The following is a 22,684-nucleotide window of genomic DNA, read 5'->3' as shown; positions in this document are numbered from 1 at the left end:
TCCCAGGTATTTTTTTTTTTTTTTTTTTTGAGGCTATTGTGAACAGAGTTGTTTTCCTCATTTCCCTTTCAGATGTTTCATTGCTTATGAATAAAAATACTTTAGATTTATGCATGTTGATTTTATATCCTTCTATTTTGCTGCATTCGTTTATTAGATGTAGAAGTTTTCTGGTGGAGTTTTTTGGATCCTCCAAATATAGAATCATGTCACTGGCAGATAGTGACAACTTGAGTTCTTCTTTAACTATTTGTGTCCCTTTAATTTCTTTGGTCTAATTGCTCTAGCTAGTATTTCAAGGACAATGTTGACTAGAAGTGGTGAAAGAGGGTCTCCCTGTCTTGTTCCTGTTTTTAAGGAAATGCTTTCAGTTTTTCTCCATTCAGAATGATGTTGGCCATGGGCTTAGCATAAATAGCCTTTACAATGTTGAGGTATGTACCGACTATCCTTATTTTTTCTAGTGTTTTGAGCTTGAAGGGGTGTTGTATTTTGTCAAATGCTTTCTTTGTGTCTATTGAAACAATCATATGATTCTTAACCTTAAGTCTATTGATTTAATGAATTACATTTATTGATTTCCAGATGTTGAACCAACCTTGCATTCCCAGGATGAACCCTACTTCATCATGGGGCACTATCTTCTTAATATGGTTTTGTATGTGATTTGCTAGAATTTTGTTAAGGATCTTCACATCTATATTCATCAAGGATATTGGTCTAAATTTTTTTTCCTTGATGTGTCTTTGTCTGGGCTTTCATATCAGAGTGACTAGGTTCATAGAATGAGTTTGGAAGGGTTGCCTCCTTTTCTATTTCCTGAAATACTTTGAGAAGTATTGGAATGAGTTCTTCTTTGAAGGTCTTGTAGAACTCAGCTGAAAATCCATCTGGTCCTGGGCTTTTCTTGGTTGGTAGGCTTTTGGTGGCTTCTTCTCTTTCATTGCTTGATATTGATCTGTTTAAATCGTGTATGTCCTCCTGGTTCAGTGTGGGAGGAGCATGTGTCTCTAGAAATTCATCAATATCTTCAACATTTTCTATTTTGTTGGAGTATAGATTTTCAAACTAGCTTCTCATTATGTTTATGTATTTCAGTAGTGTCTGTTGTGATACTTCCTTTTTCATCATGAATTTTAGTAATCTGAGTTTTCTCTCTCTTTTTTAGTGTGGCTAAGGGTTTGTCTATTTTGTTTACTTTTTCAAAGAACCAACTTTTTGTTTCGTCAACTTTTTGAATTGTTTCTTTTGTTTCAATTTCATTGATTTCAGCTCTGATTTTAATTATTTCCTGTCTTCTACTACTTTTGGTGTTGTCTGTTCTTCTTTTACTAGGGCTTTGGGCTGCAATTTTAGGTCATTTAGTTGTTGACTTTTTATTCTTTTCTTGAATGCACTCCATGCAATGAATTTTCCTCTTAGTACCGCTTTCATAGTGTCCCAGAGATTTTCATATGTTGAATCATCATTCTCATTTACCTCTAAGAATTTTTTTATCTCCTCCCTGATGTTTTCTGTTATCCATGCTTCATTCAATAGTATATTATTTAGTCTCCAGATGTTGGAGTAATTTCTTACTTTTATTTTGTCATTTATTTCTAATTTCATTCCATTATGATCTGATAGAATACAAGATAATATCTCTACTTTTTTGCATTTACTAAGGACTGCTTTGTTGCATAACATATGGTCTTTTTTGAGACGGTTCCATGTGCTGCTGAGAAGAAAATGGAATGGAATATCCTATATATGTCTGTTAAGTCTAAGTTATTGATTGTGCTATTGAGTTCTATGGTTTCTTTGTTTAGTTTTTGTTTGGAAGATCTATCCAGTGGTGACAGCAATGTGTTAAAGTCACCCAGAATTATTGTGTTTTGATCTATGTGATTCCTGGAATTGAGTAGAATTTGTTTGATGTACATGGAAGCAGCACCATTGTTTGGGGCATAAATATTTACTATCGTTATGTCTTCCTGATTTATGGTTCTCTTAAGCAGTATGAAATGTCCTTCTTTATCCCTTCTGACTAACTTTGGCTTGAAGTCCACTTTATCTGATATAAGGATGGAAACCCCCAATTTTTAACTGAGTCCATGTGCGTGGTAGGTTTTTTTCCCATCCTTTCACCTTTAGTCTGTGGATGTCTTTTTCTATGAGATGAGTCTCTTGCAGGCAGCATATTGTTGGGTCTTTCTTTTTAATCCATTCTGCCAGTCTATGTCTTTTGATTGAGGAGTTTAGGCCATTAACATTCAGGGTTATTATTGAGAAATGATTTGTATTCCCAGTCATTTGGCTTATTTTTGGTTTTTAAATAAGCCAAATGGCTTGGTTTCTCCTTCGAGTGGTTTTTCTCTAAGGTAGTTCCTCCCTTTGCTGACCTCCATTGTTGTTTTTCATTTCCTCCTCATGGAATATTTTGCTGAGAATATTCTGTAGTGCAGGCTTTCTATTTGTAAATTCTTTTACCTTTTGTTTATCATGGAAGGATTTTATTTTGTCTTCAAATCTGAAGGTTAGTTTTGCTGGGTATAGGATTCTTGGTGGGCAATCACATTCTTTCAGAGCTTGAAATATGTTGGTCCAGGCCCTTGTAACTTTTAGGGTCTGGGCTGAGAAATCTGCTGATATCCATATTTGTTTCCCCCTATGTGTAATCTGATGCTTTTCTCTCACAACCTTCAAAATCCTATCTTTATTTTGAATGTTAGGCATTTTCATTATAATGTGCCTTGGTGTGGATCTGTTGTGATTCTGTGCATTTGGTGTTCTGTAAGCCTCTTGTATTTGATTTTCCATTTCATTCTTCAGGTTTGGGAAATTTTCTGATATTATTTCATTAAATAGGTTGTTCATTCCTTTGATTTGTATCTCTGTCCCTTCCTCAATCCTGATAATTCTTAATTTTGTTCTTTTCATGATGTCCCATAGTTCTTGAAGTTTTCGTTCATGATTTCTTACCATCTTCTCTGTTTGATCAACTTTATTTTCAAGATTAAATATTTTGTCTTCATTGTCTGAGGTTCTGTCTTCCAAGTGGTCTAGACTGTTGGTGATGCTTTCCATTGAGTTTTTTATTTGGTTTATTGTTTCCTTCATTTCAATGATTTCTGTTTGTTTTTTTCTCAGAATCTCTATCTCCTGTTGAAATGATCTTTTGCTTCCTGCAGTGGCTCTTTCAACTGCTTATTGGTATTATCATTCATTGCCTGCATTTGCTCTCTAATCTCATCCTTTGCTTCATGAATCATTTTAATTATGTATATTCTGAACTCCTTTTCTGACATTTCTTCTACCACGCTGTCCCTGGATTGTATTAATACAGAATCTAGGTTTGTTTGGATCATTTTCTTCCCTTGTTTTTTCATGTTGTTCATGTATCTTTCCCTCTAGCAGTGCAGATCTGGGGTATTGCAGTTCCCCCCATAGGCTTATAGTGGTACTATAGTTTTCAAAACCTCTTCTTTAAGTGGGAGATCAATATTAGCAGTGCCCAGTACAGACAATATGCAGTCCTAAACCAAATAGCTCCTATGAAGATGTTAACAATATTGTCATAGTAAACAGAGAGGATGAGTTCAATTATTATTACAGTATAACAAATAGACTTGTAATAAGGTCTGCAGTTTCTAATGGGGGACAGAGAGGATGGAGAGGGGTGTAAGATGTAACTGTTAATGGGATAAGAAAAGAGTATATAGAAGTTCTCGATTGTAGGAAGTGAAAGTGTAATCAAAAGAAGTTGGTTGTTAGCCTGAGAAAAGGGAGAAGGAGACTGACGAAACAGGTAAATAAAAGGAAAAGAGAGTACAAATAGTAAAGAAATAAAAACTTAAAAATTCTCAAAAGGGAGATTAAAAAAAGAAAAAAAAATCTACACTATAACAGTCATTTATTATTCAAACCTCTCAGTCTTCAGTAGCCTGATGCATGAGAGGTACCTGACAATGAGCTTCCAGTCTCCAGCAGGTGTCTCAGGATGGAATTTGCCCCACCTAAAGATGGAAACTTCTGCTTCCAGGATAATCCAAGATGGTCACACTGGCTTCCAAATGTGCTGGCAAATGGGGAGCTGCAGCTCGGGGCATGGGTGTGGTCAGCTGGGGGTCTTGGAGGTGGGATGCGATCAGTCTGGTTGAGGGTTCCTGGTTGCAGGGTGCGGTCAGTCCAGTCAGGGGTCCTGCACATCCTGGCTGTTGTCTCAAAATGGCAGCAGCCACATGTAACCAAACCTGTGGGTATTGTGTCAGTGGATTTCCAGGCAACAGCAGGCAGCTGGTGTTCTGCTGCCGGTCTGCAATTGGTCTGCAGGCTACTGGTGGATGATCAGCAGGTGGACCTCGGGCAGTGGGTGATGAGTAGGTGAAAGGCAGGCAAATGGGCAAATGGCGCATGATACGCGGCAGTCTGCACTCAAAAAGTAGTCGATATGCTGGCAGACTGCAGATGATTGAGGTGGACAAATTGGGTAAACAGCAGGGGATAGATAAGCAGCAAAGACTGCCTCACAGAGAAACCAATATCCTCTGCTTGAAACCTGAGATATGGAGCGACAAGGACTCCCTCTAGACTGCCATTTTAGATCTCTCCCATATCGATTCACTTTAAAAAAAAAATTTTTTTTAGTTGTAGATGGACACATGCCTTTATTTAATTTTTTAAAAATTTATATGCGGTGTTGAGAATTGAACCCAGTACTTCACACATGCTCACAAGTGCTCTACCACTGAGCCATAACCATAGCCCTGTCTATCTATTTACTTTTAATCTCTATATTTTTATAGTTAAGGTGGTTTTTTTTGGGACAACACACTCTGACAATCTGTCTTTTAGCTGGAGCATTTAGACTGTTGATGTTCATAAATAATCCAATCCATCATTGCTACTATTATTTTGAACAGTTTCATCTGCTAGATTAAGAATAAGATAAATGGAAGATTTTTTTCTCACCTTCATTGATTTCTTCTCCAATGGTCTTCCTTTTATGTGGGTGTATTAGTAAGCCCTCAGAGGGGGAAGGCCAGAGGACAGCGGGGAGGAGGCATTGCTAACCATCAGCGAGCAGGACAGAGGTGACCCCTGGGGGCACGTCCACCTGATGCCAGGTTGGGCGGACAGGAAGAGCAGCCCAGGCTCTAGGGCCTAGGCCTGCTGGGATCCAGGATGGAGGGAGACAGGGGCGTGGTCCTAGAGATGGCCCTGGGGTCTCACTAGGGGCTGGCACTGTGTGTCAGGGACTCTCAGCCAGGCAGCAAGGCCGCTCTTCACAGTCGGAAGGCGGGTGTTCTCACCCCACTGGTTTCTCTCCATCCACTTCCAGCCCCGGGCTCCTCACCCTGCCCCACCCACCCATGTTCCTCCTCACTCAGGGGGGCCTTTGGCACGTGGCCCACAGACACGTGCTGCCCCGTTCCCTTTTCCTATGTCTGTGGGTACAGCCCTGCCAGCTCCCCACCTCCATTCTCTCTCTGGGCCCTTGGGTCCTGCAGCCACTGTGGTCCTCACCCCAACTGTCCCCTTTTCAGCTTTGCTGGCAACTGTGCCAAGACTGTCCCCACCCTGTGACTTCTCATTCTTGCCCTTGATCAGCTCTGTTCTCACTCTTCCTCTCCAGCAAGGTGCAGGGTTTGCTCCTCCCACCTCCATCTGGGCTCGTGATCGCCCAGCCCTGTGCTTGGCTGCTAGGCAGAAGCCATCTGCCTGTTGCAGAAGCTGTTTGGCCCCAGTGTCCACAGGCTCCAGGAGTAGGACCTGTGAGCTCCAGCCGCCCAGGGCTTCTCCCTGCCGTCAGCCTCACTGAGCCCACCGTTCCATCATGGTCATCTCCAACCTCAACACAAGCAGGGTGTCACTGACCAGCTATCTCAAGCAGGCCCCAGGGACACAGAAGAACCATGAAACACCCATAGGAACATCTTCCTTCCTTCCTTTTTTTCTGGACTGGGGTTCAGATCCAAGTCCTCACACGTGCTAGACAAGCACTCCACCACTGAGCTACACCCCAGCCCAACCAGGGGTCCAGGTTTGAAGATTTCAGAGAAGCCATACTGACTGGCACATCATTGCCACATCGACCTTCTCATGTCCCCCTGTGACAGCTCCTTACTCCGACAGGCTGAGAACATCACAACAAGCATAACAGGGTCAACACTTATGGAGGGGGAGAAGCAGGTATTCAGATCAGGAACATGCATGTCAGACGTGTGGTGGCATGGATTAGCAGAACACGGAGGGAGGGACCCCCACTGGGGACATGTGGCCTGGGCAGCCACCCCCTCAGGGCACAGCCTCCACATTTCACTCAGGGAATGGCAAGAAGTACATCTGCCAGTCATAAGGTACACGTTGGCTTTTAGTCCTCTCTGCACGTGAGGTCTGATGGGGAGGGAACCCATGGGTCTTTCTGTCCTGAGATGCTCCAGTCTTTGGGAGAAGATTAGGTACTTTAGAAACAATGCATAGCTGGAGATTGGATGCTCCTAACAGATGGCACATGAAAACTATTTCCCGGAGTTAAGGTCACAAATGGCCACATATGTGATGAGCACTTCTGGGAAGTGGCACTCCAGACCCCCACCCTGAGTCTCCTTTGGGTTTCACCCCTGGGTTCTGAGGCAGCCTACCCAAGTGGCTGGCTGGGTCACTGCCCTACCTTTTTCCTGTGATCCTGATATGCTTTCTCCCAGGCACGCGGGGAGCTCAGCCAGGCTGGGTCCATCTCAGCTGGCCCTGATGCCTTCAGAGAGGAGCTGGTTCAGCCAGCAGCCCTGCTGAACTGTTGTGGGGTCACATGACAGTTGCTATGGTGGCTGGGCTGGGGAAGAGCCCAGGGGAGCCTGTGGAGAGCTCTGGACAAAGGATAGAGTAACAAAGAAGATCACAACCTCCTCCCACACCAAGGGCCATTGCTTCCGGATCTTGAATAGTTTAGTGGTGCAGCTGCTGGGTCCCAGCTACAGAGGAAGATGAGCTAAAGGAAGAAGGAGGAAGAGCCTCAGCTCATCTCCCCAGCCCAGTGTACTCCTTGGTGCTGCCACCTGCCCCCCTTCTCCTCTCCCACCCTTCCCTCCTCCTCCCCGTCCCTCCTCCCCTCTCTTGCTCCCTCCTCCACCCTCCCTCTTTCACCCTGCTTTCCTCCTCTCCCTCCCTCCTCTCTCTTCCTCCCTCCCCCTCTCTCCTCTCTCTGGTCCCTCCTCCCTCCCTCCCTCCTTTTCCCCATTTAACTCCTGCCTTCCTTCAGGCCCTCCTCATCCCTTCCTGTCCAATCCTTGAATCACTTTTTTTTTTTAATTAGACAACTCCAAAATATTTTAAATTGTTGCTTAGGTAGCAGATTTCCATTAATATTTTTTCATTTGGCTCTAGAATCAGTCATGGAAAGTTCTAGTCATTTAATGCTTTCCCCTCTCCACAGCTTTATCTGACCAGAACAATCTTCTCCTGAAACAGAGGGCAGGAATGCCCAAGGCAGCTGCTGGTGGTACTTCCTGTAGAGCTAGGCAGAACTTGGCACATGTCACGATTAGAGAATTGGTTAAGGTAAAACAGCATTCAAAGCATTGCATATCCATTTATCCAAGGCTTGTGGTCCAGAATTAGTGGACAAGGCACTTGTTCACTTTTGTATGAATTAAGACTCAGATGGGGACTCTGAGCCGCAAGGAATTGTGTTCATCATTTCAGCATGAATCAGTGACTGTGAGTCTGAGTCAACATCAGCCAGGCTCAGACTGACTGGGGGGACAGCCTGGTGGGAGGAGAGTGAGGCCTCCTGTCTCCTGCTGGCTCTCCTCCTGTCCTCATGGCTGGCAGACATGGAGGTTGATGAGCTTGTTGTACACTGGAAGTTTAAAAGTTCTCTGAGGTTTTGAAAGATGATTTATTTTAATCCAGAATTGTTCATAAGTGTTGACTTCTGGGAAACTACACCTAAGCAGTAGAAGATGGAGTGAGAATCACTACCTAAAATACATCTGGTACCTTAAAATTTCTTAGCTAAGAAAATCTACATGACATATTCAGAAGAATTCTATTATAATAATTAATTTCCTTGGCCCTGTTGTTGGTCAGAGACAGCTGAACAAGCATAGTGATCAGGAGATGCCAGGTAGACACCTGCCAGGTGGCCCAGGGTTTGGCTCAGGCCCGGGCTGGCTCCAGGGCCTCCGGCCTCCTGCCTCAGCCTCATAGTGGAGGGGGATTCAGATGCTCTGTGAGATCCTCCAAGGGTGGAGGATATCGGCAGATGAGTGAGACCTCAGGATGAAGTGGACAGCAGTGGACATTTAGGGCTTCTCTGCCTTCCATGCATTCGGACACATGCACTGCTGGCTGCACCTGTCAGACTGCACTCGGGTAGTGACCAGATCCTGGGCCTCGGGGACGCCTCCGTTCGCTCCTCACAGACCAGCCTCCCTGCTCTCGGTGCTGCTCTCCTCAGCCTGATGGTAGGCCTGGAAAAATCAGACATGCAGAAGCCCTGGCCCTCAGCAGCCAGCAGGCGCAGACAAGGCAGTCCCAAGAGGCTCCTGCAGTCCGTCCTGAAGATAGCTCCGAAGGCTGAGGGAGACGCGATTCCTCATCCTGGAAAGCTGCACGGGCTGGGGTCCAGTGAATGGTGCGAAAGCTGGTTCCCACCAACACCTCCAGTGTCCAACCCACGCTCCACTTTGCGTTTTGGCTTTTCTATTGTGAGAAGTAGAATATCCAGTAGTCCATCTTCACAACACAGTATCTAGCATTAAATGTAAAATGACGTGGGATATAGGAAGAGGGTACAGTAGGATGAAAAGTTATAGGCATGTGAAACGAAGTGTGGAAAGTCACAGCCCCTTGACACACAGGAAGGGAAAAGGAAGGGGTCAGCTGACAAATGGAAGTAAACTGTAGGTACAAAAGGCACTCAGCCCAAGGGAACATTCCCGCCACAGAGAACAAAGGGAGGGGGGACAACTAAAGGTATACCTCTTTAAATAACCTGGTGAGAGACAGTAAAACCTAGATGCTTGTGCATCCCCAGGACTCAGCCAAACTCTGGTTGTGACCAACCTGGGGGTCCCTGACCATCAGGCACCAGATCTTACAAGACCCTCACTTTTTGCCGTTCCTGTGTTTCTCAGTCCATTCTTGGGATCCAGGTGAGCTTGTTTCTCACAGTTTTAAGCAAGAATCTTTTTTATCCTGGGCTAGGTCTGGAAGTTTGACATTGTAGTTTCTGCTGATACACTTCAGAACATTAATGCCAAAGCCTAGTTTTGATTATTCAGATAATACATGTTCAGGCCCAGCCTTACTCCATGTTTGTCCCAGTACTGACTTTGATATTGTGCTTACTAGAATTGCCTTGGACTGTGAGCAGGGGATGCCCTGAGCTGCCCCGGCTACAGCACTTAGCAACATGACATCGGGCACAGTACGAGAGTGCGTGGTACAGAGCAAGTCCATAGACCCTTAGCAGCCATCCCCCTTCCCTGTCCTTAACTGGACCCTGAGCTGGGGCGCTGGTGTCTGTGTCCACCTGCCCTTCACACAGGGCACCAGGCACCACAGTCAGGAATGCAGCTTGGTTCTTAGTTCACAGAAAGTGTAGTTCAAAGCAAATCTCAAACTGCTTCAAATAAATTCAGCTTTTGGGAGGAAAAGGAGCTCAAAATACTTATTTCCATTAAAAAGCTCACACGTCAGGTGCTGACCGTTCACCACACGATGGATGAGCCTTGGCAATATCCGCATCCCACAGCGCTCCTCGGCTCTGAGCCACTGGTGCCACCCAGGTCTCCTGCAAGCAGAGGCTGGCCCCGAGCAGCACTCGGAGCTGATCCTGGGCTCTCAGGGACTCAGGATGGAGGTCTGTACTGGGATCCAGTAGGAAACAAGGTCTTGCCCTCAAGACAAGGAGGGCCAAATAAACCACTAGTTTACTGCAGGACAGGGGAGGAGGAGGAGGAATGCCCTCAAAACCCCTGGTGGTGGAGTCAGTTCTTGTTCCATGGTGCTGAGGAAAAGTAGCGGCCTAGCCTCAAAGGTGTCAGGGTGAGGAAAGCAGCCTGCAGGGCCAGCACTTGGAACCTTAGGGCCTTAAAACCTTGGGATGGGCAGAGAAGCCAGGCTGAGGTCAGGAGACAAGGAGAGCTCAGCTACACCCCTGAGGAACGAAGCGAATCCCAAGTTGATTATAAAGAATGAAGATGAACAGAAGGAATGTATTTGAAATTTGCAAAACCTGGTCACACTTGGGCTGTGAGTCTCTGTGTTAGTCAGGATTCTCTAAGGAACAGAAAACCACAGGAGGTATAATTATCAAAAGGGAGTTTACTAGGTTGTCTTACACAACCAAAAGTTGATGGTTCACCACAGCCGTCTGCAGGCTGGAGAGCTGAAGGAACCAGTAGCTGTGTAGTCCAGGACGCTGAAGCCTCAGAGCAAGAGGGGTCAACAGTGCTCCCAACCCTGAGACTGAAGCTTCTGGAAATTCCCTGGAGAAGCCCTGACAGAGTCCACTTTGAAACTGGAAATTCCCTGGAGAAGCCCTGACAGAGTCCACTTTGAAACTGTGAAGGAGGGACAGTCTGATGTTCTCAGGTGATCACAGCAGCAATCAAAAACCTGTTCAAGAAGATTCGAGCCTTCACCTGCTGCTGCTTCCTTGTTCTTCCAACTTTTATTCCATCCAAGCCTCCAACTTATTGGGTGGTGCTGCCCACATTTAGGGAGGGTCTCCTCTTCAGTTCTCTGTCCCACATGTCAGTCATTCTAGACACACCCTGACTGGCAGACCCAGAAACCTCTTAATCTTCAGCATCTCTTAATCCAACCAAGTTGGCAATTCAAATTAACCATTACAGTCTCCAACACCACAAAGGGCTGGAATCACACTGAAATGTTCACAGAGGAGCAGAGCCAGGGATTAACGAGAGGAGGCAGCTAGGGAACCCATATGCTTGGAAACCAGGCAGTGAGGGTCCCGGGTCAGGATCCAGGCCAGACGTCCATGGCCATCCTGGACGAGAGGACCTTTGAGTGCTAACTGACACGCTTGTTGACCTGGGATGCTCTGAGGGGTTAATGTTGGGGGATCCTGCCTGCCAGGGACTAGCCGCACCGTGCAGTCCTTCTCAGAAACACCTGCAGATCCACCAGATTCACCAAGGTCCTTCATTCCCCTGGGAGAATTCTTAAGGAGCTGACCTAGAAGAGAGGAAAGACTATCCACCCAAGGACTGCAAGGCAAGCGTGTTGTGGGCTGGAGGCTGAGCCAGACCCTTGTGCATCTGACACCATTCACGCTGACTGGAAGGTCGTGACCCAACTGCTCGGGCGCAAAATCCTCCTCTTACTGTAAGAATCCAAGCCTGGAAGACACCCTAGAAAAGGTGATTATAGATGGGGAGGAAGTAGTTTTAATTTTTAAAAATGGGTTTTATCATATTTATGTGGTTAATTTAAAATTTATTTCATGTGCAGATTAGGCCTTGGTCACACCATTTACAGCTGCCCTCCTCCCTGACACCACTTCTCTTAGTCCCTGGGCTTTGAGAATTCAGATCATGCTAAGCTGACCTGCTTCCTTCACTAACAGATATTCTCATGAAACAAACAAGACTCTCAGCTTCTGGTCCCCACTGCCTCTTCCTGGGCTCCAGAGGCTTCTACTCATGTGGCCAGCGGGTCTTCTGGGGCTCAGCACCCATTTCCATGGTGCCAATGTCCCAGGTCATCTGCAGAGCAGAGCCCAGATGCATGGGACTGAGCTCCTGGCCTTCAAACCAGGATAGCACCTGGATAGGAGGCCCTGGTACGGCCCCTAGCTGCCTTCCTACCTCTGCTGGGCCAGCCATGGGGCAGAGTGGGCCTGAATTTCCAGTCTGCTTTTGCTGGGAAGCTGGACTCACCTGAGCAGTGTTGCCAAGAACTCAGAGCTCACCTGCAGAGAGGCTGTACCTGGACACCCTGGTCCTGGCTCCCACGCTGTGGGCAGACTCCCTATCCTGCCCGACTCAACCCCTCCCTCCCTTCCTCTCCCCTCTCCCCTTCCCCTTCCTCCCTTCCTTTCTCCCTCCCTCCCTCCCTTTCTGTATGCTTCTGAGCCAGGTCTGTGCCTGGGAGGACGTCCAGGTGCTCAGTAAACTCCTCAGCATCCCAAGAGGGCCTGGGACTCCAGCACCTTCCCTTGTTGCCCGAGGGATGTAACAGTACAGTAAGTGACCACACTCTGGCACACTCTCAAGGAAGCAGTTCAAGGGTATTTTTGGCAACAAATTCTTCTCTCAGGAAAAAGAAGAAAATGCAACTGAAACACAGCTGACCCTTTCCTCCAGTTGACAGGGAAAGCAAAATCTGGGGTGGGGCCGGCAGGGGACAATGTCCATGTGCCTTGGCCTCCTGGAAGGGTGGACATCCTAGACGGGAGATTGCAGGGACCGTTCTGTGTCCCTAGTGGGGCCGTGCCCCACGTCTCCCAGTGCCAGGATGGTATTGTCCCAGGTGGGGGCTGTGACCAGGGCGGTTCTGTGCCCTAGGTTGGGGCTGTCACCAGGATGACGCCGACCCTGTGGCTGTTGGGAGTGGGGCAGCAGCAAGGCTGTGGGCTCCAGAGTGCCCAGCTCTGCTCACAGCTTCCTGAAGTCTACTCTCTCTGGACCTGTTCCAGTCTTAGTCCTGATGTCTGGCCTATGTGGAGACAATGCCAATTAGGATTTCCCAGCATTTCCTTGTCCTCTGCCAAATCCAGAGTTTCCCACTCTCTCTGCTCGCTTCTGTCCAGCCCGGTGTGCTCTCCAACCTGCTCCTGTCATGCTGGCCCCTCTCCAGGAAAACACAGAGGCTGACCACATGCCGGGTGGGCCCTGCTAGGGGGGCAGATTCACCAGAGTGTGATGCTCAGCTCCCTGGAGCCTGGAACTGCCTGGTTTTATCCCCACATCTGAGGATGCTGGGAATGCAACATAGGGTCTTTGGGGCATGGAAGGTGCCCAAATGCCTTCAGACTCTCGCACAGTCCTGAGGGCCAACTGTGGCATGGAGTGGGTGCTGGGGACCTTAAGCAAGTGCCTGGCCTCCCTCCTCCAGCCCTGGATCAGAAGAAAATGAGAGTGAGGGGCAGCCTGTAGCAGAGAATGGGAAGATAGCCTGGGCAGGGGAGGGACAATGACTTCTGAAGGTGAAGGGGTCGGAGGTTGGTGGCCAGGGCAATGGGGGCAGTGAGATGTCGGAGGTCAGCAGTAGAGGACTGGGAATCGCTCGGGGCTGGGTATGGGGCAGAGATTCCCATTGTCTGTTAATAGCTAATGGGGGCAGACCTGCTGCCACTCCACACCAAGCAGGTCCAAGGGGACAGACAGGAAGGGCTGCCATCTCAAGACCTCACGGTGACAACCAGGTTAGGCCACAGCTTCCAGCAGTGGCCCCAGGCCCCAGAGTGAGAGCATCATTCCAGCTTGACTTGAGGTTTGTGGGGGTCTCTCTGCTTATGGCCAAGCCCTCATCTCTCCACACTAAGTAACACAGCAGCCCACCTGCGTGGACCCCACTTGCCTTTCCACTCAGGAGAAGTCTACAGAGAACCCACGGCAGCTCCTTGGGAGGGACTCTGAAACACATGAGTGTCCAGGTCTCCAGGTTTTCAGAAGTGTTAGAAATACCTGGTGCTGCAGGCTTTCAAAGGCGTGCGTGGAAGCAGCTCAGCACAGCAGACTTCACTCCTGCAGAAGGTACACCACGAACCTGGCCAGCCAGCACAGCTGGGCGGCTGGACCCTAAGGCAGCACTGCTCCTGGCCCTGGCAGGAGGAGCTCAGTGTTACAGTCCACACCACTGCCTGATTCTAAAGTCGGGGCTGGCAAAGGGGAGGGCTATGGTTAAAATGGCTATGACTGAATCTTGCATCCCATTTAAGGCTGTTCTGAAAATGAACCACCTACTTTCTATTTCTCACAGCAGAAAACAGCAAAATAAAGAATGGGATCTGTGAAGGCGGCTGCCGACCCTGGAGGAAACAGCAGAAGTTGGAACAAAGGACAACGCCTCTTGTCCTCAGCTTTCACATACATGTCCCTAATGCCACGCACAGGCAGAGAGCAGGAGAGGCACTGGAAACAGGATTGTCGAGCCTAAAGCCCCATAGGAGAGAGGAGATCAGGGTCAAAGGAGCCTTCCAGAACTCCTCTGAAAAGAGAGAGAAGGTTGACGGGAGGGACCAGGTCAGGGGCGATAGAAGAGGAGCTGAATGCCCAGCTGACGGAGTTTCAGAGGCGAGATAGAAGAGTGAGCCACCACTCAGAAACAACAGGAGGCTTTCCCGGAACAGAAAGACCGAAGCCCAGAGGCTGGGCAGGCAGGGCTTGCAGTGGGGGGCTCTCCGGGAACCCAGAGCAAGATTTCCTGGAGCCACCGAAGGAAGGACCATCCTGGGACAGCTGAGGACCTGCTGGGAGGCCCCCGGGCAGTTACAAGGCAATGACACCGGAAGGCATGTGCAGAGATGCTTAGCCCCTTCTAGGAAAAGTAGAAGAGGAGGAGAAGCGCACCCCAGGGCTGACAGGCCCCAAGTCTAATGCAGTGGCTGGAGGAGTGCCGGGAGGGGCAGACAGGCCCCAGAGCCCCGAGTCCCCGGGACGCAGCCTGAGGCAAGCATCCAGGTTCCTGGGCCTCTTTGGCATGAGAAAGAAACAAAGACCATTGCAGTAGGGGACCTGTGGGAGAGGTGGGCGGTACAGGGGACCCAGTGCTGTGAGCAGCCCACCCTGCCACAGCCATCACCGCACACACCCTGCCTGACCCACAGGGGCTTCCTGCCTCCAGACATGGCCCGACACCCCAGGGAACCTCTACTAATAGTGCCTCCAGGGAGGGCTCTCCTCACACCCAGGAGGCACCGTCTCGGGGAAACCAGCACATGTCTGTGCACGAGTGGGATCAGAGAGGAGGGGAGAGCCCTGACGGAGCAGTGAGAGCCGGCCAACCTGCCCGGCCATGGGTGCCACCTCCAGATGCAGCCCCTGCCAGCAGGAACGGGAGGCTCTGCCAGCTCCCTCAGAGGACAATGACAACCAGGGCAGTGGCACCCATCCTACCAGCGTGTCCCCAAGGGGTGCACATGCCTGTCACAGCGGAGGACTCCCAAGCACTCCGGCAAGAAGACCCCCACCGTGTTCACAGGAAGACCCAGAGTGGCAACTGGAGGGCTCTCAGCAGACAAGGGGCGGGGTGGTGCCCGAGAGTCCCGGGAGAATGCCACCTCTCCTGGATTGCTCTTAACCAGACGAGGTAGAGAAGCCAAACTGGTCCCAGAAGTATTTGAAGAGGACTGACAGGTGGTGAGCCTGATGCTGGTTCATAAATGCATGCACCAGTCAACAAACTAGGAAGCCCAGAAGCACACCCAGGTTTATGCAGGAATCCAGGGATGATCTTAAGGAAAGCTCTACCGCCAACAGTCTTGAGACACTGCCACTGCATGGCAGGTGGGAGAACTAATTTGGTCCACACCGCACTTCACACCAAAGTGAATCCTAGATAGAATTTTAAGGGAGAAAAGGAAAATAGTAAACGGAAATGTAAAAGATTTAAAATATGACACAAGAAGTACTTTCAAAGAATGATCCAGAAATCACAAGGTAAGATTAATAAGTGGGGTTACTTGAAAATACAATAGCTCATCGATAAAACCAGACAAAAACCAAACTGGGGGAAGTATCTGCAAGATACTTATCAGCAAGGTGTAGAGAGCAGGCTATGTATGTGCTGAGTGACTCCATGGTGTGCAGAACAGCATCTCTCAGGCTGAGCCTACCCTAGCGACTCCATGGTGTAGAACAGCAGCTCTCAGGCTGTGCCTGCCCTGTGTGACTCCATGGTGTACAGAACAGCAGCTCTCAGGCTGTGCCTGCCCTGAGTGACTCCACGGTGGGTAGAACAACAGCTCTCAGGCTATGCCTGCCCTGAGTGACTCCATGGTGTACAGAACAGCAGCTCTCAGGCTGTGCCTCCCCTGAGTAACTCCATGGTGTAGAACAGCAGCTCTCAGGCTGTGCCTACCCTAGCGACTCCATGGTGTGTAGGACAGCAGCTCTCAGGCTGAGCCTACCCTAGCGACTCCATGGTGTGTAGGACAGCAGCTCTCAGGCTGTGCCTACCCTAGCGACTCCATGGTGTGTAGGACAGCAGCTCTCAGGCTGAGCCTACCCTAGCGACTCCATGGTGTGTAGAACAGCAGCTCTCAGGCTGAGCCTACCCTAGCGACTCCATGGTGTGTAGGACAGCAGCTCTCAGGCTGAGCCTACCCTAGCGACTCCATGGTGTGTAGGACAGCAGCTCTCAGGCTGTGCCTGCCCTGAGTGACTCCATGGTGGGTAGAACAACAGCTCTCAGGCTATGCCTGCCCTGAGTGACTCCATGGTGTACAGAACAGCAGCTCTCAGGCTGTGCCTCCCCTGAATAACTCCATGGTGTAGAACAGCAGCTCTCAGGCTGAGCCTACTCTAGCGACTCCATGGTGTGTAGAACAGCAGCTCTCAGGCTGAGCCTACCCTAGCGACTCCATGGTGTGTAGGACAGCAGCTCTCAGGCTGAGCCTACCCTAGCGACTCCATGGTGTGTAGGACAGCAGCTCTCAGGCTGAGCCTACCCTAGCGACTCCATGGTGTGTAGGACAGCAGCTCTCAGGCTGTGCCTGCCCTGAGTGACTCCATGGTATACAGAACAGCAGCTCTCAGGCTGTGCCTGCCCTGAGTGACTCCATGGTGTGTAGAACAGCAGCTCTCAGTCCTTGCCTGCCCTGAATGACTCCATGGTGTGTAGGACAGTGACTCTCAGTCTGTGCCTAATGCTGTGCTACTCCATTTTGTAAAGCAGTAATTTGCCCTGAACTGCTCCATTTCAAGTATAGGTGCCAAGATGAAATGACTGCACACCTTGTTTTACAAGTAAACAGCCACCCTCTTCCTGGCAGAGCACTAAGGTATGGATTAATAAATATATGACACATGCCAACGTTCGTAGTGACACGGGAACACCAGCTGTGGGAGCTCCTTGACCCCATCAGATGCACCCCCCCACCCAAGGCATGTAAAGGTAGGAGCCACCCAAGCCTGGACAGTGGGCACTGGATCCCATCTTCTGGTCCCTGGTCACAGTCTTGCCCAGGAAGATCATTACAGACTCCCTGTTCCTCTTGGCTTGAGAAGAGCAGTTTCTCCTGTCCCAGGTGACCATGCATGGCCCGCTTCAATCTGACCCCTCGAGCCAACACTCAGACTGGAAATGCTGTTTCTAGACCCTCTGCTTTGACAACTCTGCATAACTGGGTGATTAAAACCTTATTTGTCCCTCTAAGTTTCTCCAATTCTTCAACTCTGCCCTTGTCTCTCTCTACACACACCCGTACATTTGTGTAAAGTGTTGTGATCGAGATCGGAATAAAAGTTCCTGTGCTCTCCCAGCTTATGACTACCAGGCGGCCTACAAGTACTCAGCGACCTACAAGTACTCAGTGACCTACAAGTACTCAGCGACCTACAAGTACTCAGTGACCTACAAGTACTCAGCACCCCACAAGTACTCAGTGACCTACAAGTACTCAGCGACCTACAAGTACTCAGTGACCTACAAGTACTCAACAACCTACAAGTACTCAGTGACTGCCGCGCCTAAAAGGGGCATAGCCTGTGGGTCTGTTACTCAATGCACTCTGACACTGTGGGAAGTCACAAGGGCGCGCCATGTCGATGCCCGCTTGCTCATGGCGCTAGGGGTACCACCTAGTACCAACTTAACACTGCACCGCAGACCTCAGAAGAGTGGTTGTTAAAGGAGAACAGTTGTCTGGAGAATGAACACAGCTCTCCAGCCATGACCTGAGTGTGGTTTGTCCCTCTACCCAGGCTGGAGTTCAAGGGCAGTGAGATGGGACTGGGAAGTCGGGACCTTCAGAGGTGAGCAGCTGGGTGAGGGGGTCACCACTGCTCTCTGGTGGACCTGTCCCCAGAGTGGTGGTCATGATGGAGGAGCCCTGCTGTCTCTCCCTCCTGCTGTGCTTCTGTTCTCTGCCACATGATCGTGTGGCTGCCTCATCATAGATATGACTTATAAACCTTGATTCTTTTTTAAAAAATATTTTTTAGATGTTGACAGACCTTTATTTTATTCATTTATTTATATGTGGTGCTGAGACTCTAACCCAGTGCCTCCCACATCCCAGGCAAGCCCTCTACCACTGAGCCACAGGCCCTGCCCCCCTTAATTCTTATAAATAACTCAGTTGGGATTCTATACTAGCGACAGAATCCTAGTGCAGACAGTCCTTCAGGTTATAGAAGGGTTCACGTAGTGAAGAAATTCAGATCGTGCGGTAGCTTCTGGGGGGCATTTGGGTCCCACACCAGAGCCTGCCTCGTTGCCTCCCTGGGTGCTAAGTGGGAGCAGCTGTTTCTGGTGCTGGCCAGCTGGCCCACACAGGTGGAGTGGGGCAGGGGGCGACCCACCAGCACACACCTGGGCTCTGTGCTGCCCCGGGGAGCTCTTGAGTTGGCACAGGAGGGGGGGTCCACTGACACATCCCCTGCACCATTTAAGTCTGCACCAGGTGTCTGCACAACCTGTTTAAAGTGAGTAAATAGTACCAAGAGGGAGCCAAGAAAGAACAGCCCAGCGGAGGCTCTGGTCATGGCTCTGCAGCCTCCTCCTCCCGAGACCTTTGTTAAGGTGATGGAAGGGAATTCAAGTATGTGTAAAGCCAGGACCCTGAGGAGAGCAGGACAGAGGCCACCGGCAGATGGGAGGCCAGGCAGAGAAGATGAAGAGGCACTGGTCGGTCAGGCTGCGGAGTGCCCCAGGGGCTCAGATCCCCAGAAGCAGAGACTGAGGGAATGCAAGAACCATGATCACATGACCCGACTCCAGTGGGCGTCTTCGGGGCCACCTGGAACAGGTGGGCCTTTTGACAGTCAGAATGTGGCATACAGATAAGAAGTTCAGCGGAGGACTGGGATGAAGGACAGGAAGACACAGGTAAAGACAACAACTCTCAGAAATGCTGAGATGAGGTGCGTGGGGAACCCTGTGCCCAGGGGAGCCCTCAGGACCCAGCCGCGAGCCCCGGGTGCTCTGTTCCAGGGAAGTTACTACACGTAGCATGGGGACACCTGCCCGGCGGGGTGCAGGCCTCTGCCCTCCAGTGTGGCACATTTAGAGTAGTGCAGCCAACCCCACTTCCCCAGGTGAGAAGCCTGTGGAGGTCCTGGTCTGAGACAAGCCAGTCACTAGATAGGGGCATAAGTGTCACAGAGCACCGCTCGGAGGGTTGGGGAACACAGGTTGATTTGTTTATTCATTTTAAAATTTTACTTATTTTTAAATTCGCTCTAATTAGTTATACATGACAACTGAAAGCATTTTGATTCATTGTACATGACTAGAGCACAACTTTTCATTTCCCTGGTTGTACGTGATGAGTCACACCATTCGTGTAATCTTGCATGTATATAGGTAATCACAATATTAGTGGGTTAGAATTCTTGACCTTCATGGCCAAGGACCGTGCACAGAAATTCTATGGTAAGTAGTCCACAGGTAGGGAACAAAGACAGTAAAACACTTGTAAGTGTCATCACAAAGTGACTTTTTCCACAGGCAGCGATAACTCAAGTTGACTTGAGTTTTTCTCCCCAGGAGCTGTAGTTCTAAGAACTAAGCCTATGAGCTTATAGTTTAGACAAGGATTAGTTGGCATAGTGACCTAAAACTTATACTAGCATCACTAAGTGATGTAGCTACATTCCTAAAAAGTTCACAGAGTATAAGAAGAAACTTCTCAGGCATCTGTTGCATCTCTGTCCTTGAAAGTCTGTCACAGACATGTTGTCATATCAAAAGAGAGTGGTCAGTCTCCTAGAGATAGCTATTTATGACCCGAGAGATAGGGATCCATGGTTAATTAGGTTCCCTGAAGAGAAGCTGGTGGGGGGCAGGTAACACTTTCCTTAGGCACTGATTCTTTAGCATAATGCTCTTATAATTTCATTTTATAATCAAGTCTCTGCCTCATAAAGACAGTATTTAGGGCTCCAGGCATTTAACCAGAGGAGCTAGCTGAAGAGCTGACCCATGTGACCCCTTCCTGTGCCCTTTTTTAGCCAGATGCATATATATTCTACCTTAATATATATATATATATATAAATATATATATATATATATATATATTCTACCTTAAGGATGGGGTGTGTGTGCAGACAGCGTTCTGAGTCCTGGCCCTAAAGCCACTCTAAGAACACCTCTGAGAACACTCTGAGAACACTCTGAACACCTCTGGGCATCAAGCCTTTGACTCTTTGTGGGATAGGAGGGGGCCCCACTTCTGTTGGCTCCCACCAGGCTGTTAGAATAGCCATGGTCCAAACTCCTGACAGGCTGGTGTCACTTGGTGGTAGGGAGCTGGTCTGCCACAGGTAGGCCCTGGGTCCTTCCCCAGCACTGAAAAATCAGTTTCACACTTCCTAGTAAAATAGCATCCGTTCATTTAACCAGAGTTATAAAAGTATCACTTAAAAGACAAACAGGTCTTTTAAAAACCCTTAGTTCTTTCAAAACAGTTTTCTTAAGTAACCAATCCTATTAAATGACAGCAGAAAACACAATAAATCACCTCAGTAGGACAAAGTCTATTTCTGGGCCAGGTCTAGTGAATTGATAAGAACAGATCAATATCTGAGAATCCTATTGCTGAAATATAAAGAATGGGATTCTGGCTTTGTCAGTGTGTTGATGTGAGTTTTAGAAAGCCCTAGAAATGACATTTCAAATTACAACTTCAACACATGTAGCTTTTCCTTCCTGAGAGTCATCCTTCACAGACATTTGCAACCTGCTTAGGACTTCAGTTTCATCAGGCCCTTTTCCTTCCGTCACTCTGCCTTGGGGACTTGGGGCCTGGGATTTGCCACTTGCAGGGAGAACCTCCTGCATTTGGGACGACAAGTTCAGCAGCTCATCCAAGGATGGGGTGGCAAATATGGTAGTGTCATTGTACCATGATGTGTGACATATTATTCAGTGTTCTAAAGATATGTAGAATTCACAGACGTCTGATGGCTCTGGGGCAATGCTGTGAATCATGACTGTCATCATAAAAGTCTGTGTGCAATAAGAATAACCAGTCTTTTTCCTCCAGTGCTGAACTCATCAGCTCACCCCTGCTCCTGCTGCTTCAGTGCCTCAGCAGTAGGGGGTCCTTGGTCCCAGGTGCTATTTTGCATCCGCGACCCTGCTGTGTTGGTCTTCGGATGGTTAGAGTGGAGTTGCTGTGCTGTTGAGAGAGGTGCACCTTGTCTTCCAGAAGGCAGCAGTAGGTGGCGATCTCAGCCTCCGGCTTGACCTGGATGCTCTGCAGGCTTCATGGCCCTGGGCCTGGTGCTGCCCTCTGCCTGGTGCTGCCCTCTGCCTTGTCTGCAGCTCTTCCCCGGTTGAGATGCTCCAGCTGCGTGGCACAGTTCATCTCCATGTCCCTTAGACTGCTCTCTAAGCTGGCCTTCGGATTTCTTCTGAGTCCAGGTCAATCTCCAAGGACGGAGTGATGCATCTGGGTTTTGTGATTCTCACTGTGAAAGCCCCCATCTCCAGGGACTAGGAAGTGACACTGTAGTGCTCCATTCCATCTGCTGGGACCAGTACTTGTCCAGTTTCTCTGTTCTGAGCCAGCTCATCATGGTGGGCTGGATGTCTGCCACGATCTTGCTAAGATCCTGAAATTTGGGGCGTCTCCCTCCAAGGTCACCCGGAGCTGGCAATGCGAGCTTGAAGGCCTCTGCTTCCTCCTCATGGTTCTTCATGAACAGCAGCTCCTTCTGTGAGTCCGGTTCCCATCTCCAGCTGCGGCTGAGTGATACTCATGCTGCTCTCCACTGAATGGCACGAGGCCAGCTCTGTCTGACACTTGACTCTAACATCCTCAGCAACAAAAGACAAGTGTTGTCATTCTGCAGAATGATGCAGGCACTATCCACAGAATTTGCAAAGACTTATTCATGGCTCCTCAGTGACTCAATGGTCTAGAAGCAATGCCTCCATTTCTGACCTGGGGCCCTTCTTCTCCAGATGTTCCTGAATTTTGCTCTCTAGCCCCTCATTATTGGTCGCCAGGCTCCTTGCTCTGTCCAGATAGCAGGCTAGGTGGTTGTTCAGGTCTTGCACAGTCTCCTTCTTGCTCTGGATGCTACCCCTTGCCACCAGACTTCTAGCTATTCCTGCCACCACGAACCCTGACCCAGTTGCTCTGGACATTAGTGAAGTGGGACACCAAGCTGGAGCCTGAGCCCCTGGCGCCTGCGTAGACCCTGTGTTGCTGGCAGGTCAAACCCAGGGCTGGGTGACCGTACAGAGCCAGAGGCTGGTAACTTGTGGAGGAGGTGGTGGGGCAGGTGGTGAAGCTCACGGTGTCTGCAGAGGGAAGTGAGAGATCAGGACTCAGGCTTGGGTCACCAGCACACATTCTTTAGGAAATAAAAAGGAAGGTATTCTGAAATCGTTGACCTGATTTACTCAATCGCGGTTTAGGATCCGTGTTGAATAGTGATGTGCCATGCTGGCCTGCCAGACAGGAAAGGAGGTGGGATGACTGGGTGGCTGCATGGAGTGGCCAAGAATAGTCTCTTCATTTCTCAGGAGGGCAATTTGAGACAGAAGAGACAATG

At 49.1% G+C, this 22,684-nt stretch overlaps 1 protein-coding gene across 6 annotated transcripts in view; it reads right to left on the bottom strand.

The window, feature by feature from the left end:
• The window catches only part of CFAP97D2 (CFAP97 domain containing 2), a 39,556-nt gene extending 32,774 nt beyond the window's left edge, over positions 1 to 6,782 (bottom strand). For all 6 annotated transcript variants that reach the window (XM_079137430.1, XM_079137433.1, XM_079137431.1 and 3 more), the window contains exon 1: positions 6,653 to 6,782. In XM_079137430.1, coding sequence (XP_078993556.1) covers positions 6,653 to 6,718 — 66 coding nt within the window. In that variant the 5' untranslated portion in view covers positions 6,719 to 6,782. The remainder of the gene's footprint in view (positions 1 to 6,652) is intronic.
• Positions 6,783 to 22,684: the final 15,902 nt, after the last annotated feature.

The sequence above is a fragment of the Sciurus vulgaris genome (genome assembly GCF_902686455.1).
Source record: "Sciurus vulgaris genome assembly, chromosome: 4".
Classification (NCBI taxonomy): domain Eukaryota; kingdom Metazoa; phylum Chordata; class Mammalia; order Rodentia; family Sciuridae; genus Sciurus; species Sciurus vulgaris.
Note: the sequence above shows the minus strand (reverse complement) of the source record. Positions and strands in the feature narration are given on the sequence as shown.